Source organism: Nicotiana tomentosiformis, chromosome 4 (assembly GCF_000390325.3).
Source record: "Nicotiana tomentosiformis chromosome 4, ASM39032v3, whole genome shotgun sequence".
Taxonomy (NCBI): domain Eukaryota; kingdom Viridiplantae; phylum Streptophyta; class Magnoliopsida; order Solanales; family Solanaceae; genus Nicotiana; species Nicotiana tomentosiformis.
The window spans coordinates 46,423,496-46,438,774 of NC_090815.1; the positions used below are offsets into that span (position 1 = coordinate 46,423,496).

The 15,279-nt window shown below is 37.0% G+C and overlaps 3 protein-coding genes across 3 annotated transcripts; 2 read left to right on the plus strand and 1 right to left on the minus strand.

Moving 5' to 3' along the window:
- The first annotated feature begins 4,165 nt into the window (after nt 1–4,165).
- On the plus strand, nt 4,166–5,212 carry LOC138909605 (uncharacterized). The gene is made up of 2 exons (XM_070200812.1): nt 4,166–4,380; nt 4,693–5,212. The coding sequence occupies exons 1-2, from the start codon at nt 4,166–4,168 to the stop codon at nt 5,210–5,212; spliced, it is 735 nt and encodes a 244-aa protein (XP_070056913.1).
- Nucleotides 5,213–6,234: 1,022 nt separating this feature from the next.
- LOC117280765 (uncharacterized) lies at nt 6,235–8,993 on the plus strand. Its single transcript, XM_033660510.2, has 5 exons — nt 6,235–6,376; nt 6,563–6,711; nt 6,925–7,077; nt 7,793–8,249; nt 8,608–8,993. Exons 1-5 carry the CDS (start codon nt 6,235–6,237, stop codon nt 8,991–8,993), a joined length of 1,287 nt encoding a protein of 428 aa, XP_033516401.2.
- Nucleotides 8,994–10,652: 1,659 nt separating this feature from the next.
- Nucleotides 10,653–14,979, minus strand: LOC104113131 (monooxygenase 1-like). Its single transcript, XM_009623233.4, has 6 exons — nt 14,693–14,979; nt 14,437–14,583; nt 12,857–12,907; nt 12,613–12,784; nt 11,829–12,054; nt 10,653–11,299 (listed from the first exon to the last, which is right to left on the minus strand). Exons 1-6 carry the CDS (start codon nt 14,779–14,781, stop codon nt 10,794–10,796), a joined length of 1,191 nt encoding a protein of 396 aa, XP_009621528.1. The 5' UTR covers nt 14,782–14,979; the 3' UTR covers nt 10,653–10,793.
- Nucleotides 14,980–15,279: the final 300 nt, after the last annotated feature.

A 15,279-nucleotide genomic window follows, 5' to 3' on the forward strand; every position in this document is an offset into this window, starting at 1 on the left:
GGGGTACTCAGACTTCTCCCAGGTTTTTTTGCTTTGTGCGGGCACCCCATACTTAGATCTAACCATCTAGCTTGTTGTTGCATCATTCCAATATTTATGCTTCCTATGCTCCTAAAAAATCAAAAATGACACTACAAAAATAATACAATAAGAAAATAATTAAAAAAACTAAAAATAAAAGAAAGCAGTAAAGCAGTAATTTGAACCACTTTCTGCCTCCACTGCGAGCTTATAAATTGAACCCCCTAATTTGGCTTCAAGTTTTCGGTTATGCTCCAGGGGTGATGGAACAAATCTAATTGGCCCAAGCAACCATTGTACTATTCTACACTTCTTGGATTTTAGATGAGGTATGTAGTCCTGTCTTTCTGGCAAGAAAAAATCCAGAATGTAGGTACCTTGTTCCTCATTCCTTGACTCCGCAATCGACTCAGATGACTCTATTTTCATAAATGTTTGGAGTGAGGACCAATTCACTCAAACACATGGACTTCAGTACTTTCAACATCCTCATCATCAATGATACTAGAGTCAACAAAATATATATCCTCAATGTCCTTGGCTGACTCTAGTCTCACTTCTTCAACATCGACATCCTCAAATTGTAGTTGTCTAGGTTATTGATGTTCTACTATGATCTCCTCCATTAGCGCCACAAATTCACGCTCTTCTTGGCTACTATCCACAAAATTGGCTTGCTGAGCATTAAAAGCTTCAACCACTGATTCACTCGAGCCTCCAAGTTGCAAATATTTGCCTCTTGCCTTTCTATCTGCAGTTGTTTCTCATTATTTTGTTCTAGAAGGCACTTTAACATATCCTTGATCTCCTTCAGGTCCACATCCCCAGGTTCTTTGTTCCTATTAATTTCACAAGAAAAAGTAGAACTATCATAGTAAGGGGTTGGGGGAGGATAAGAAATATAAGCACAACCATGAAAGTGACCATTTTTACCACCACACACATCACACACATTCTACAAATAAGATTGAGTTAGTGCACATAACTCGCTTTCGGGAATATTTTGATAATTTTGACACGGGTGATTTCCTTCACAATATGTATGAGGATCAACAGTAGAATTATCCAAACCTAAATTCCCATAATTCCAAGATGTCATGTTTCTCAACTCAACAGTTAGAATAAAAAAATATAAAACAAAAAATAAAACAAAACAAAACAAATAAAATTTTAAACTTGAAACCTAGGAATATATACAGCTACAACTACACCGTTAGTTTCCCGGAAACGGCGCCAAAATTTGATCACGCCCAACTCTAGTCCTAAAAAGGATAAGCGGTCGCTGCAAATATAATCCAGTCTAAAAGTCTGGAGTCGAATCCCACAGAGAACTAAGGTTTCAATATAACTGTTCAATATCACTCAGAAGACAACCTCGAACAATTCCTATGTTATAAATATTAAGATTCTTATATCTATTTAACTAACAAATTAAAATAGTAGATTAATAACTAAAGGTACTACGGGTTGGAGAAAAGATTAAGGAGGTCTAGAGTTATAAGTTCCCCAATTGTCGGAATCCTTCCCGTTGCGTCTTCTATAATTTTGCATAAGTATTCTCTATTGATCATGAGCACTCGAATTATCGTAATTCTCTCTCGAGCAACTACAATAATGTACTAGTCATATTCTCTCGAATTACGCTAGCTCGCACTTTTTCACCGCTCACTATGATCACGTCAAAGCTTTGTTATCTCTAATCATGCGTCGTATTGATCTCTCATATACGTTAGGAGTGACGTCGTTCAACAATCACCTAAATATGTACTCTTTTTCAAGTAATACATAACAAATAGGCACCGTCAATTGACAGCTCTTCAATTAACTAAAATAAGCACATAGTTGAACAAATAGAAAAATTCAAAGACTCAATTATATCAAAACGTATCAAGAATTCATCCTACAAAAGGTTTCATCAAAACCCTAAATAACAAATTAGCTATTCATAATAGTATGCAAAACTACAATACTAGAATTTATAACCAATAATGAAAATAGGAAGAAGAAAGTGAAAAACTCGTAGAAGAATTCTCCTCCTTGCTCCTTGTGTTTTCTTGCCTCCTTAGGTAGATTCCCTCTCTAATGATGTCTAACCCTAAAAAAATTAACTTTAAGGGGTATTTATAGGGTAGGGGCCGAATTCTACATGCCTAAAACTAATGAGCAATTAAAATTTGCTCGGATGGCATTGTCGGCGCGAGGCACTGTCTATGGCGCCATTGTTTCGGTGCAAGGCACTGTCTAGGGTGCCAATGACAGTGCCCCGGACAATGCCTTGCACTGTCTATGGCACTGTTGTTTCTGCGCAAGGCACTGTCTGGGGTGCCAATGACAGTGCCCTGGACAATGCCTTGCACTGTCTATGGCACTGTTGTTTCGTTGCCTTGCACTTCTTCTTTTATTTCTCCATTTTTTAGCTCTGAGGTATCATTTCGTGCAACGTTTCTCCAATTCATGTCCAAGCATTCCTACACGTGAAATAAGCTCTATTAAGCGCAATTGTCGCACAAATTAGCATCCAAACAACAAGCAAGTAGGGTAAATAACGTCAAAATATATGGAATTATAGCACGACATCAACACCCCACACTTAGTTGCTCGCCCTCAAGTCAACCAACCAAACACTTCCTATTCAAGGACCCAACAAGCCATACATTCACAGTACACTACACCTATGGCCATGGTTGATAGTAATAATTAAGCTCTAGCATATGTTGTCAACACTTCCCATACTCATGCCCAATTTCAAAACATCCAACCCAGGAGCAACATGATTATAATAATCCTAGCCTCGAAAACTAACTCAATGTCACAATGCACCCGAGGCTTGAATACTTAATCTAACAGAGATGTCTAATAACGGTACCTATCCTTTGTCAAACTATGTGCCCTCACAATAAAACAAAGAGTAAGCAATCCACACATCCAAATCACATGATCAAATATATTTTAAGGACTCGCATAGATGAATAAAAATTACTCACTCTCTCAAAGAAATCACATGCACGCAAAAGGTATCATAGGCTTGCCCCTTATGTAAACCTCTACTAATGTAGGCCCGCTTGGTCCGAAATCAACTAGGACTTTATTACGGTTGTAATGTGGGCTACGAGATGGGTAGGATATATTTAGGATATAGTGGCTAACACTCCTAAGCACTTTAACACATCACATATTCATTTTTAAGCGCAAAATTCCTTCAATCCACTTCAATCATCACAAGATAGCTCACCCCAGAATATTTTTCCTTCTTTTGTACGCAGTGCTTCAGATCAGATCCACTAGCAAAAATAAGAAACATTTATTTATTCATTTATTCTTTCCTTTTTTTTACTTTTACCTTGCCGTTAGTGGATTTTTATTTAAAGGTCTTTCTTCTATTGGTTCCACTCAAAAACTATCCCAAGCTTCCTCATTACTTCTTTCTAGCGCTCTTTTTACAATTCAAGTGCTTTAAGAGGTATAAGGATCAAAATGATTCAATTAAGAACAAAAGGGGATAGGCTTGTAATTTGGGTGACAAAAGAAAGGCTTATAGGCTCAAAAGGGTATCTAGGGATGCTTTTATTTGTGATAAGCAATAAAACTTAAAAAGATCAAAGAAAGCCTAACATCACTTTTCAAACCGAGTAACACCTAGGATTTCGCTTCAATTCACATTGCGGGCAAGTTCTAGACTCAAATGCAATAACATGGACTATACAAATAACTCACTTCACACATGGCACATGACTCCCTAAGGACGGTCTCATTCGGACTCTCAATCGAAGTTTAAAATGTCTAATATTTCCAAATACGATGGAACAACTGACCCTCGAGATCATGTAACTGCGTTCACTACTGGCGTGAAAGGCAACGACTTAACCAAACAAGAAATCGAATCGGTTTTGGTCAAAACGTTTGGTGAAACACTCACGAAGGAAGCATTAACATGGTATTCTCTTTTACTTGAAAATTCTATTGATTCTTTTGCTGAGCTTGCAGATTCATTTATAAAAGAACATTCGGGAGCTCAAAAAGTTGAGAAGGGGATGGAAGACATCTTTAAGGTTAAGCAGGGAAATACATAATTGCTTAGAGAATTCATAGACAGATTCCAGTGGGAGAGGATGATGTTACATCGAGTACCTGATAACTGGCGGCTATGGCATTCGCGAGCAACTTGAACAAGAAAGGTTCAGAAGCCATGAGAAGACTGAAGGAAAGTTTGCGAGAATTTCCAGCAACAACTTGGAACGATGTGTACAACAGGTACAGTACAAAGTTGCGGATAGAAGAAGATACGATCGCGCAGCCAAGGGCCGATGAAAGAGCAGGATCGAGGCATTCAGAATCAGAAAAAATGTCTGGAAAAAATAGGTACGAGTTGTACCTGGGACCTGCAGGGCATGACTCTCGATCTAAATAGGAAAACACACGATTCAACTCAAGACCAAGGCAAAAAGACACGAGTTCTTCATCTAGGTTCAGAAAGGAATGTGATGCCTGAGGCAATGATTCCAATACACAAGTGAGGATAGGAGACTACAACTTTGATATCAACACCTCCGAGTTAGTAGCTGTTTCAAGAGGTATGGAGGATAAGGGGCGATGGCCTAAAGAAATGAGATTAGATCCAAGCAAATGAAATCTAGATTTCTGGTGGGAGTTTCATATTGACCATGGTCATAGAACAACAGATTGTAGACTTCTGCAAGGAGAAGTCGAGCATTTGTTGAAGCAAGGATATCTTACTGATTTGGTCAGTGAGAAAGGAAGACAATCATACATGAAGAACAGACAAGAGCCCCCAAAACCTCCATCACCAAAAAGAACAGTCAACGTAATAACTGGGGGAGATGAGGTCAATGGTATAACATATACAGTTGCAAAAAAGATGTCAAAAGTCATGGTTACTTACGGGAAGCGAGTTCGCCAGGTCTTGGATGGTGACAGTAAAATATTCGATGCTGAAGATGCGGACGGCTTGATGATTCCTCACAACGATGCACTGGAAATATCTTTACTTGTACACGATACTAATGTAAAACGAGTTTTGATTGATCCAGGTAGTTCAGTGAACATCATTTTACTGAGGGTGGTGAATGAAATGCAAGCTAATGACAAGGTGATACCAAAGGCACGGTCCTTGTCCGGCTTTGATATTCAAGTGTTATCACAAAAAGGGAAGTTGTACTCACTACGTTCATAGAAGGAGTTTTCAAGGATACAAAGTTCCAGGTGATAGACGCGGACATGGCATATAATATAATTTTGGGAAGGTCGTGGATTCATGATATGGATACTGTCCCATCCAAATTATATCAAGTTATCAAATTTCCTTCATATGGGGGAATCCGTCAAATCCGTGGAGATCAGCAAGCTTCAAGAAGTATCAATTCAGTGGTGATTGCAAACAAAATAACCAATGATGCAGACGTGAAATAGCAACTATAGAATTCGGTTGAGGACGTTGTTACAAGGGCCTCAATTGAAGACATACCAGGACAGACTGATGTTGATTCGAGACCCGATGTTATTCAAGAGCCAAAAGAAAATGAAAATATTAAGACAACTACTGAAGAACTCGAAGTTGTAGTACTATTTAAACACTGGCATGACAAAAAAGTTTACATCGGAGCAAATTTAAGCCCAGAAATGAAAGGTAAGTTAATTGAATTTTAATGAGCTGATGCAGATTTCTTTGCTTGGTTGCACTCAGATACGACAGGTATACCACCGGAGGTGATGACCCACAAACTAAATGAGGATCCATCATACCCACCTGTCAAGTAGAGGAAGAGGGAGCAAGGATCCTTCAAAAATCAAGTGATCCAAGATGAGGTACAAAATCTTTTTAAAATTGGGTCAATACGAGAGGTAAAGTACCCTGACTGGTTAACTAATACCGCGGTAGTTCCCAAAAAGAATGGAAAATCGCGAGCTTGTGTAGATTATACTGATTTAAATAAGGCTTGTTCTAAAGATTCATTTCCTTTACCGTATATAGATCAACTAATTGATTCTACCACAGGACATGAGCTTTTGAGTTTTTTAGATGCATATTCAGAGTATAACCAAATAAAAGTGGACCCTCTAGATGAAGAGAAAACTTCGTTTATAACAGACATGGGGACTTATTGTTATAAAGTCATGCCATTTGGCTTGATAAATGCTGGAGCCACATATCAAAGATTGGTGTCTAAAATATTTCAAGAACATCTGGTAAAAACTATGGAGGCTTACATAGACGATATGTTAGTCAAGTCAACACAGGCGGGAGATCATTTTCAACACTTAACAAACACTTTCGAGATTCTCCGCAAGTATAATATGAAGTTAAATCTGGAAAAATGTGCTTTTGGCGTGGATTCAGGTAAGTTTTTAGGTTTTCTTGTTTCTAATAGGGGTATTGAAGTGAATCTTGCGCAGAACAAAGCTATCGAGTAAATACCAGATATACTCACGAGCAAAAAAGAAGTGCAGAGATTAACAGGCAGGATAGCAGCCCTGGGGAGGTTTATATCAAAGACATCAGAAAAAAGTTTTAAATTCATTTCAGTATTGAAGAAGCAAAATCAGTTTGAATGGACTGATGAGTTCCAACAAGATTTCAAGAACTTAAAGTCATATCTATCAAATCCGCCTTTGCTAGCCAAGCCAAAAGACGGTGAAAGGCTGCTCATTTATCTCGTCGTGTCAGAAGTGGAGGTAAGTGAAGTGTTGGTATGAGAGGATAAAGGTAAGCAATTCTCAATTTATTATGTTAGTAAATATTTACTAGATGTAAAGACACAATATCCACACTTGGAAAATCTTGCTTTAGCATTGATTATGGCATCTTGAAAGTTAAGACCTTATTTTCAATGTCATCATATTTCTGTAATAACTGCTTTCCCCCTGAGGAATATACTGCATAAATAGGAATTATCAGGTAGATTAGCTAAATGGGCAAAAGAACTCAGTGAGTATGATATCATATATCAACCCAGAACTGCAATAAAATCCCAGGTTTTAGCAGATTTTGTAGCGGATTTTAGCACGAATATAGTTCCTGAAGTAGAAAAGGAACTACAGGTATTTATCGGATCTAATCTGAGAACTTGGACCCTATTTACTGATGGCTCTTCAAATGTAGAAGGAGCGGGTTTAGGAGTTGTTCTGATTCCACCTTCAGGGGACACTACTAAAAGATCTGGTTTTAGCGACGGCCAAATTTTGTAGCTAAACAGAAAAATCCATCGCTAATCTTATTTAGCGATGGATTAGCGACAGATTATCAAGAAATTTCACTAGCTGCGGGTGATTTAACGATATATTAGCGACGATGTTCGTAGATAATTCCAATTTTTTTGTAGTGGGATGTCGTACGACAACAAATAAAATGTTATCCAACCACTAACAATGAGGCAAAGTATGAAGCTGTGATTGCAGGCTTGGAATTGGCATGAGAACTTGGTATAGAATAGGTTGTGATCAAAAGTGGCTCACAGTTGGTGGTTAACCAGATGCAGGGGACTGACGTGGCAAGAGAAACGCGAATGTAGCAATACCTGAAAAAGGTACGAGAATTGTTTAGACAATTTCAGACATGAAAAGTCGTGCAGATACCCAGGGAAGAGAATGCAGAAGCAGATGCATTAGCAAATCTCACGTCTGTCGCAGATGTAACAAATGCAGAAAATGCTATCATGATACATTTGTTTCATTAGCACTCGACCAAGATAAGAGTGAGGTAAATTTTAGTAATCTAACTTAGGATTGGAGAAACGAATTTGTGAACTTTTTGCAGTATGGTATTTTGCCTGAGGACAAGAAGCAGTCACAATTGCTTCGACAAAAAGACGTTTGGTATTGCTTAATTCGTGGAAATTTATATCGAAAGATGTTTGGCGGATCTTTATCACGGTATCTCGGTCTATCACAAACAGAGTATGTGATGAGAGAAGTACATGAGGGGCATTGCGGCAATCACGCCGGAGGAAGATCATTGGTAAAGACATTAATAAGAGCAGAATATTATTGGCCAAAAATGGAAGAAGAAGCAGAAAACTTTGTAGCCAGATGCGATAAATGTCAACGATATGCCAATAATATGCATCGCCCAGCAGAACTGTTCCATTCAGTTATTTCACCATGGCCCTTCATGAAATGGGACATGGACATTGTGGGGCCGTTGCCTCAAGCTAAAGGAAAGGTACGATTTTTGTTAGTTTTGACAGATTATTTTTCGAAATGGGTAGAAGCAGGTGCTTTCAAACAGGTGCGGGAAAAAACAAGTCAAGGATTTTATTTGGTGAAACATTATATGTCGATTTGGGGTTCCAAAGGAAATTGTATGTGACAATGGCCCACAGTTCATAGGCATGAAAATCACAGAATTCTTTCAAAGTTAGCAGATTAAACGGATTACATCCGCACCTTACCACCCTGTGGCCAACGGACAAGCTGAATCGACAAATAAAGTTATTATCAATAAGTTGAAGAAGAGATTAGAAGAATCAAAAGGCAAATGACCAGTAATATTACCAGGGGTATTATGGGTTTATCGAACGACAACAAAAACAAGTATGGGTGAGACTCCATTTTTGCCTGTATATGGTGCAGAGGCTTTGATTCCGATAGAGATAGGTGAACCAAGTACGAGATACACACATGCTACTGAGGAAGACAATAAGGAGGAGATGCGAGTAAATTTAGATTTATTAGAAAAAAGGAGAGAAGCAGCATTAATTCGAATGGCAGCCCAAAAACAGATGATTGAACGATATTACGACAAGAAAGCTAATTTGAGATACTTCAAGATTGGGGACTTCGTCCTCAAAAAGGTGTTTCGGTCAACAAAAGTGGCCAATACAGGAAAGTTGAGCCCAAATTGGGAAGGTCCATATAGAGTTCGAGGCATCGCTGGAAAAGGGGCATACACATTGGGAACCATGGATAACAAGGTGCTACCATCAAACTGGAATGCAGTTCATTTGAAGAAGTATTAATTCTAGACGAGGAAATTACCCACGGTTAGGTATCACGCAAGTTCAATTTCATTTTGTTCTTTTGAATTTTACTAACCATCTTAGATGATAGGCAAAAAACTGGCCCGTACCAAATGATGATATTAGACCCAAACGACACGCAAAATACTGAGTTGTTCCCGATCTAGGTTGCAACTTTTCTGATGGAAAAAAGGTTATGCACTCATCATCTAAATAATTATCTCCGAGTTCCGTTCGTATTTTCCTTTTTAGGGAAAGGACCAAAAGAAAGGAGTGATCCAGTGTTCGAGATTTCATACTTCAAAACTCCAACACTAGGGGCAGTGGAAGGAGAAAGTTCGTCAACGATCACAACTTTGCAAGGATCTGGTGTTGATAAAGACATGTTTAACAAAGGAAATACAGAGGAAAGGGTACAGAGATACGAAGAAGGATTAAGGTAACGGATACTGAAGGAAGAAGGCTTCAAGAAATCAAAAAGAATGAAGTATTTATAAGAAGATACAACAGTCGTTAGAAATTGGTCATTATGAAGCGTCATAATGGAACCGTCACTTTGTGACTGACGGAGCCGCAGAAAAAAACCTAAAAAGCGCTGAGAAACTGCAGATCTAATCGTAAGAAGCCACATGGCATGGGCATTAAATGAGTGGGACGTACGTCACATCGATTCTAAAGGAGACATGATGATACTCGAGAAACGGCGACAAAGAATTTCAGCCATAAAAACTTGCCACTTCCCGAATATTCAGTTAAGAATATTTAGAAAGTGGGGGACTATCTGTATTGGTGGAAAAAAGACATGACACGTGGACTGTTAGCAAGCTGACGGGGCATGATACGTGGAGCATCGATATAACGACAAGTGGCATTCTCAATTAGATGAATTAAGAATGCAGGAAAGACCCAGGAGAAACACCCACGGGGTTATGTAGAGAAAAAGATCGGGCATGACAGCTGTTAAAGAAGAAACAAGAGAGAAATGAATAAATGCTGCAAAGAATGGAAGGTACATGAACCAGAAGTAAATAAGGAAGGGGAATTAGTACCGTTATAAGGAATCTTTAATCATAAATGTATCAGTTACGGTTACGTATGGTAACATGCAATCAATATAATTAATACCATTAGTGAGCCCAAATTAAGTGCGGAAACCATTATAATTATATGCTCCTATATAAGGACAGAAATCTCATTTGTAAAGGCAGGTTACAATTATAATTGAAATACATACTACTACTCTTTGCTTTACTCTTCAAATTTTAAGCCTTGATTTTAGGAAGTGATTATCAATGCATTTCTTATTTATCTTTGTCAACCATTTCCACTCTTCGATCTATTCTTCCTAAAATTGTTGGGAAAGTGAAGTAAATCTTGGTTATCAGTAATCCGCTTTCTTCTAAATATTGACTTTGACCGAAAACTCTATTTTGGGTTAAACAATACTAGTTAAAGTTTATTATAATGGAGTTTTTGGGAATGAAAGTACATTAAATCATTTGAGAAGAAGAAGGTAGTCTATTATCTGAAGCACACTTGATATTCTATCATCATAGTGAGTCATCATTGAGATCAAGTGAGAGTATTCTAATGCCAGACTTAATTTTCCTTAATGCAAAAGAATGCTTACTAGCCCTGCATCTCTTTTGCTTCATCATGTTTGTGGCAATGCAATAGTAAATGGATTGAAAAAGAGGAGAAATTTTTGGCAGTATGATTACAAACACATGATGTTTACTTGTATACCAACAAATGATTACAAAAGCAGATCCTAGAAAACATATCAAGAAGTACTGGCACTCAGAGATGACCACAGTCATATTCAACATGAGCACTTGGGTTTCTGAAGAAAAGAGCCATCACAGCTATGACAAAAAATTTTGTCAGCAATGGTGTATTCTCAACAAGAAGTGCAGTTAGATATGATTGTGTTGCCAGTTTTACCACCCTCATTCTCCTCTCTTTTACATACTGATCTAGTGCCTCTCCAACTTTTTCATGATCAAAACCTCCCTTTATTGTCTTTGCCAAGTTTCTTGCAAGAACCACTGCATCTTCTATTCCTGCTGAACCTCCCTGGCCAAGAAATGGACCCATTACATGCATTGCATCTCCAGCAACCGTTACTGTCTTTTCGCGAAAATTTCCAAGCATCAAGTCCCATGGTGCGCGATATCTCAAGTGAGTGAAAGACAGAGAATCCAGGTCACATTCCTCTATCATTTCTTGTACATCAACTGGATGACCACTTGTTGCCTCCAGGGCTCTTTGTTTGATAAGTTCTGGATCATGTGGAAATGTGGTATCTGAAAAGTGCACATTGTAAACATTTGTAACTAGTGTTTGATTTATGCATCACGCAATAAAATGTACATAACCAATCAGACAATATAGAGAAGAAGAAAGATTGACACAAGATTTATGAAGTATAGCAGATATGCCTATTAACTTTGCCTACCAGTCTGTTGTAAATAAAAGAATAGTTCCATAGGAATCTTGAAACTGTATAAATATGATAAGAATGGAAATAGAGACCCTAGTCACAATCTTTATATCTGGTTTACTCGTAAGTTCCTATTGGATAAACTGCGAATGGGAGAATCATTACACATACTTTTTCGTTTTACGACTCATAGCTCTTCCTTAACCAGGCTTGGGCAGAGTAGCAGAGCAAAATATTAGTAGCATACATTTTCAAACAAGATAAAAAATATTTCCACTATGGGCTCACGAAAACTATCAAAATTCAACTCACATTAACATGTTGCATCAATTTGATTAACTTTGTATTTTGCCAACTAAGTTGTATTTTATAAGTAGTAGGATCGGAATTACCTGTGCCCTGTTGAACACCAATAAACCAATGGACCAGCTTATCAGTGATTGGTAGTCTCCCAACTGCAATTTTGCCACTTATGAGGCGGACAAATTCGAGAGGAAATGAGTGACCATTTGGATAACTCGTTAAACCCCTAATTGCAGAGATGCGAAAAGTTCTGGTAGGCTTTACCCCAAGGAAACTTGACACTATTGACCTCGATCCATCACACCCGATTAAAATCTGCAATGATCATTCAAGTGAAAGAAATACACTTAATTCTGGATGTGGTCATGAAAGTTTCTAACATTTAACTCTTAACTGTTTTGTGTCAAGGACAAGAAAATAAATATAAGAGTTCAATTCAGACTTTTGTAATGCTCAATTCTCCGATGACACTCAACACTGATTAATTCATAAAATCTATATATTCAAATGCATATATTAATGGATATCGACGAGCCAAGAATTCTAACAAAGAGATACAAAAATATGTGAGTGTCACGACCTAAAGCATTTTCTTAAGCCACCTACCACTACATTAGAAGTTTCTATTGTATCAGAGATTCAACATTATATATATACACACAGAAGAGGAACCTTTTATATTTAACCTATATGTAGAGTATAATTTTTCGACAAAAGGGATTAAACTGAACTCATTTCAGACCATGCAATTCTGCCCCTGATGATAACGTACAGATATTAATACAGCACCCTTTGGCATTAAACACTTTCAGGTGGTATACTTTATATTCAAATATGAACTAGAGGAAAGAGCAAGAAAGAAAAAGTAGGTACCTTGGCGCCACTACGCTTTCCATTAGAAAGTAGAATACATGGTAATGAAGTGAGACGATCCATTTCCACTGACACAATTTCACATCCAAAACGTATAGCCTTCGGAGGTAAAGCATCAGCAAATGTTTCGACTATATCGCTCCTTTTCAGACAGCGAACCTCCCCAATGTTCCTTTTCATACAATGGTAAATGTTTACTTTCTGTTCTTTCAAGTGTAGAAAAAGATCTCAGTTTTTTACTTACTTGTTTGGTGTGTATTGTTCTTTGCCCTTGTCGATCCATGTCATTCGAGTCCTGTTTTGGAGTGATGATACTATCAAGTTAACAGGAATACAAGGAGTTACAAGTACGTTAAATGTACAGCAATCTAACATGGTTCTACCAAAGGGAAAATCAAAATGGGCTTTCGATTGTCCTAGATGGAGGGAAATCTATTAACACGATTTAACTTGTAGGCACTCACCGTACAAAAATCTTTTGCTCTACCATTATAGTTTTACCAGTTGTAACATGCAGATCACTTACAACCATTTCAAGTTTACTAATTTATGTTTGTAACAAAAAGTTCTAAGTACTACATAATTGGCATTTGAGTAATCTAATATTCCTTCCGTTTCAATTTAGATGAGTTACTTTGATTCGGCACGGAATTTAAGAAAAAAAAAAAGACTTTTGAAATTTGTGGTCTTAAAAAGTTAAGGGGTAAAAGCTTTGTGGGGCCATGACATTTGTGTGGTTATAAAAGCTTCTCATTAAGGGTAAAATGGGTAAAATAAAGAGTTTAAAGTTGAATTATTTCCAAATTTAGAAATGTGTCATTTATTTTGTAACAGACTAAAAAGGAAAGTACCTCATCTAATTTGAAACGGAGGGAGTAGTATAAAACTAATTTTAGCATTCATCTTATATAAAAGTTAAACTCAAATAAAAAATAATATTTTATTTGGCCAATTTGACGACTGATGTTATGTTTAGTTTTGGTTGTCGTCTTTATTATGCTTGTATTATCTGTTAGCACGATTTTCTAGTTGTTTACTGCTACCCCTGTTGCAATATATATGGCACAGTTTGACTTGGCAAAATATTTAATAAAGAAAAATAAACTTTTGAAATATATAATCTTAAATATGTTATAATACTTGTGTGGCTATAAGACTTTTTAAATTTGTGATTTAGACATGCATAATATTTTTGTAACTATAGAATCTTGTCCTTAAAGATAAATTAGCAAAATTAAGTTAAATTATTTTTAAATTAAAAAACGTAACACTCTTTTCTAAAGAGACTAATAAGCAAAAGTGCCTTTGGTTTTAATTTTTGAAATGGAGGGAGTATAAGTCCTGGTAAGATTCTTCTCCCTAGTTGTTTGTTAATGCAGGGTCAGCAACTCTTTCAGTCAGTTCATTCAGTACTTTAAGGGATCGTTTGGTTGGTGGGATGAGGGACAATAATCACGAAATAAAATATAAGATAATTTTATCCGCATTTGGTTGCCTTTTTGAAACCGGGATAAATAATCCTGGAATAAGCTTATACAATTATTAACGTATTATCCTATCCCTCATTAAGGATGGGATAACAATCTCGAAATTAACGAATCCCCGGATAAAACACTAAAAGGACATCCGGTAGTGTAAACTAACTTATCTAGTGTAAAGCAAATATCCGGTACATCTCATTTTTGGTCCAAATAAACCAATTATTATTTAATCTCGTATTATAATAATCGGTATAATTTATTTCTCAACCAAACTAATAGTATACGTAAAATAAAATCAAATGGGGCAAGTGGGTCATTAGAAAAGGATAAACAAAAAGCTTACCCTTGAAGAGGAAGAGCAGTAGATCTTAGGTGAGAACCGACACCAAGCTGATCCAATGCCCTCCATCCATTAGGCAATACACCTATTGCTGCTCCTGCTGCTCTTAGCGTTTCTGATTTCTCTAACACAACACTCTTTAGCCCTTTCCTGCATTTAGTTATACATATGTTTTCTTTCTTAAGTAAACTGCTTGATCTTTGCTAAAACTTAACTAGTCCACATATAGAAAGAAGAAGAGGAAGAAAAAGAAAAGTACTTGTGCAAAGCAAGGGCTGTGGCAAGGCCGCAAAGGCCACCACCCACTATGACTATCTCGTGCATCTCTTCACAACCAGCTGACTCCATCTTCTCCCTCTCTCTCTCTTTCACTTAGTAATATCTAGTATGATTTTGTGACTTCTGAGTAGAAGTGAAAGATTCGATCTATATATATACAAATAAAATAGAGGGTACTTTAAGTAAGACAAATGGAGTAGTAAAGAAAAAGTATAGTTGACCCAAAAAAAAAGGTATTGTTTTCCAAGAAAGGCTGAATTCCTTTGCAAGGAAAAAGTTTGACCACAAACATAACTTATTCCTATCTCCGTCTGACCCAAATAACATGACATCAACTTTTAGGGTGTGAATGGAAGATTGAATCACTTCTTCATTCTATTCCGGCTATTCCTTTTCTGTCCGTGCCAAAGAAAAATATTTTTCATACAAAATATTTTTTATGCAAAATATTTTCATAAAAAATAAATGAATTTATCACTTATTTTTCTCTGTTTGATTGGTGAGTATAAATTTTTTTCCAGAAAATATTTCTTAGTGTTTGGTTAGAGAGTAAAAAATATTTTTTAG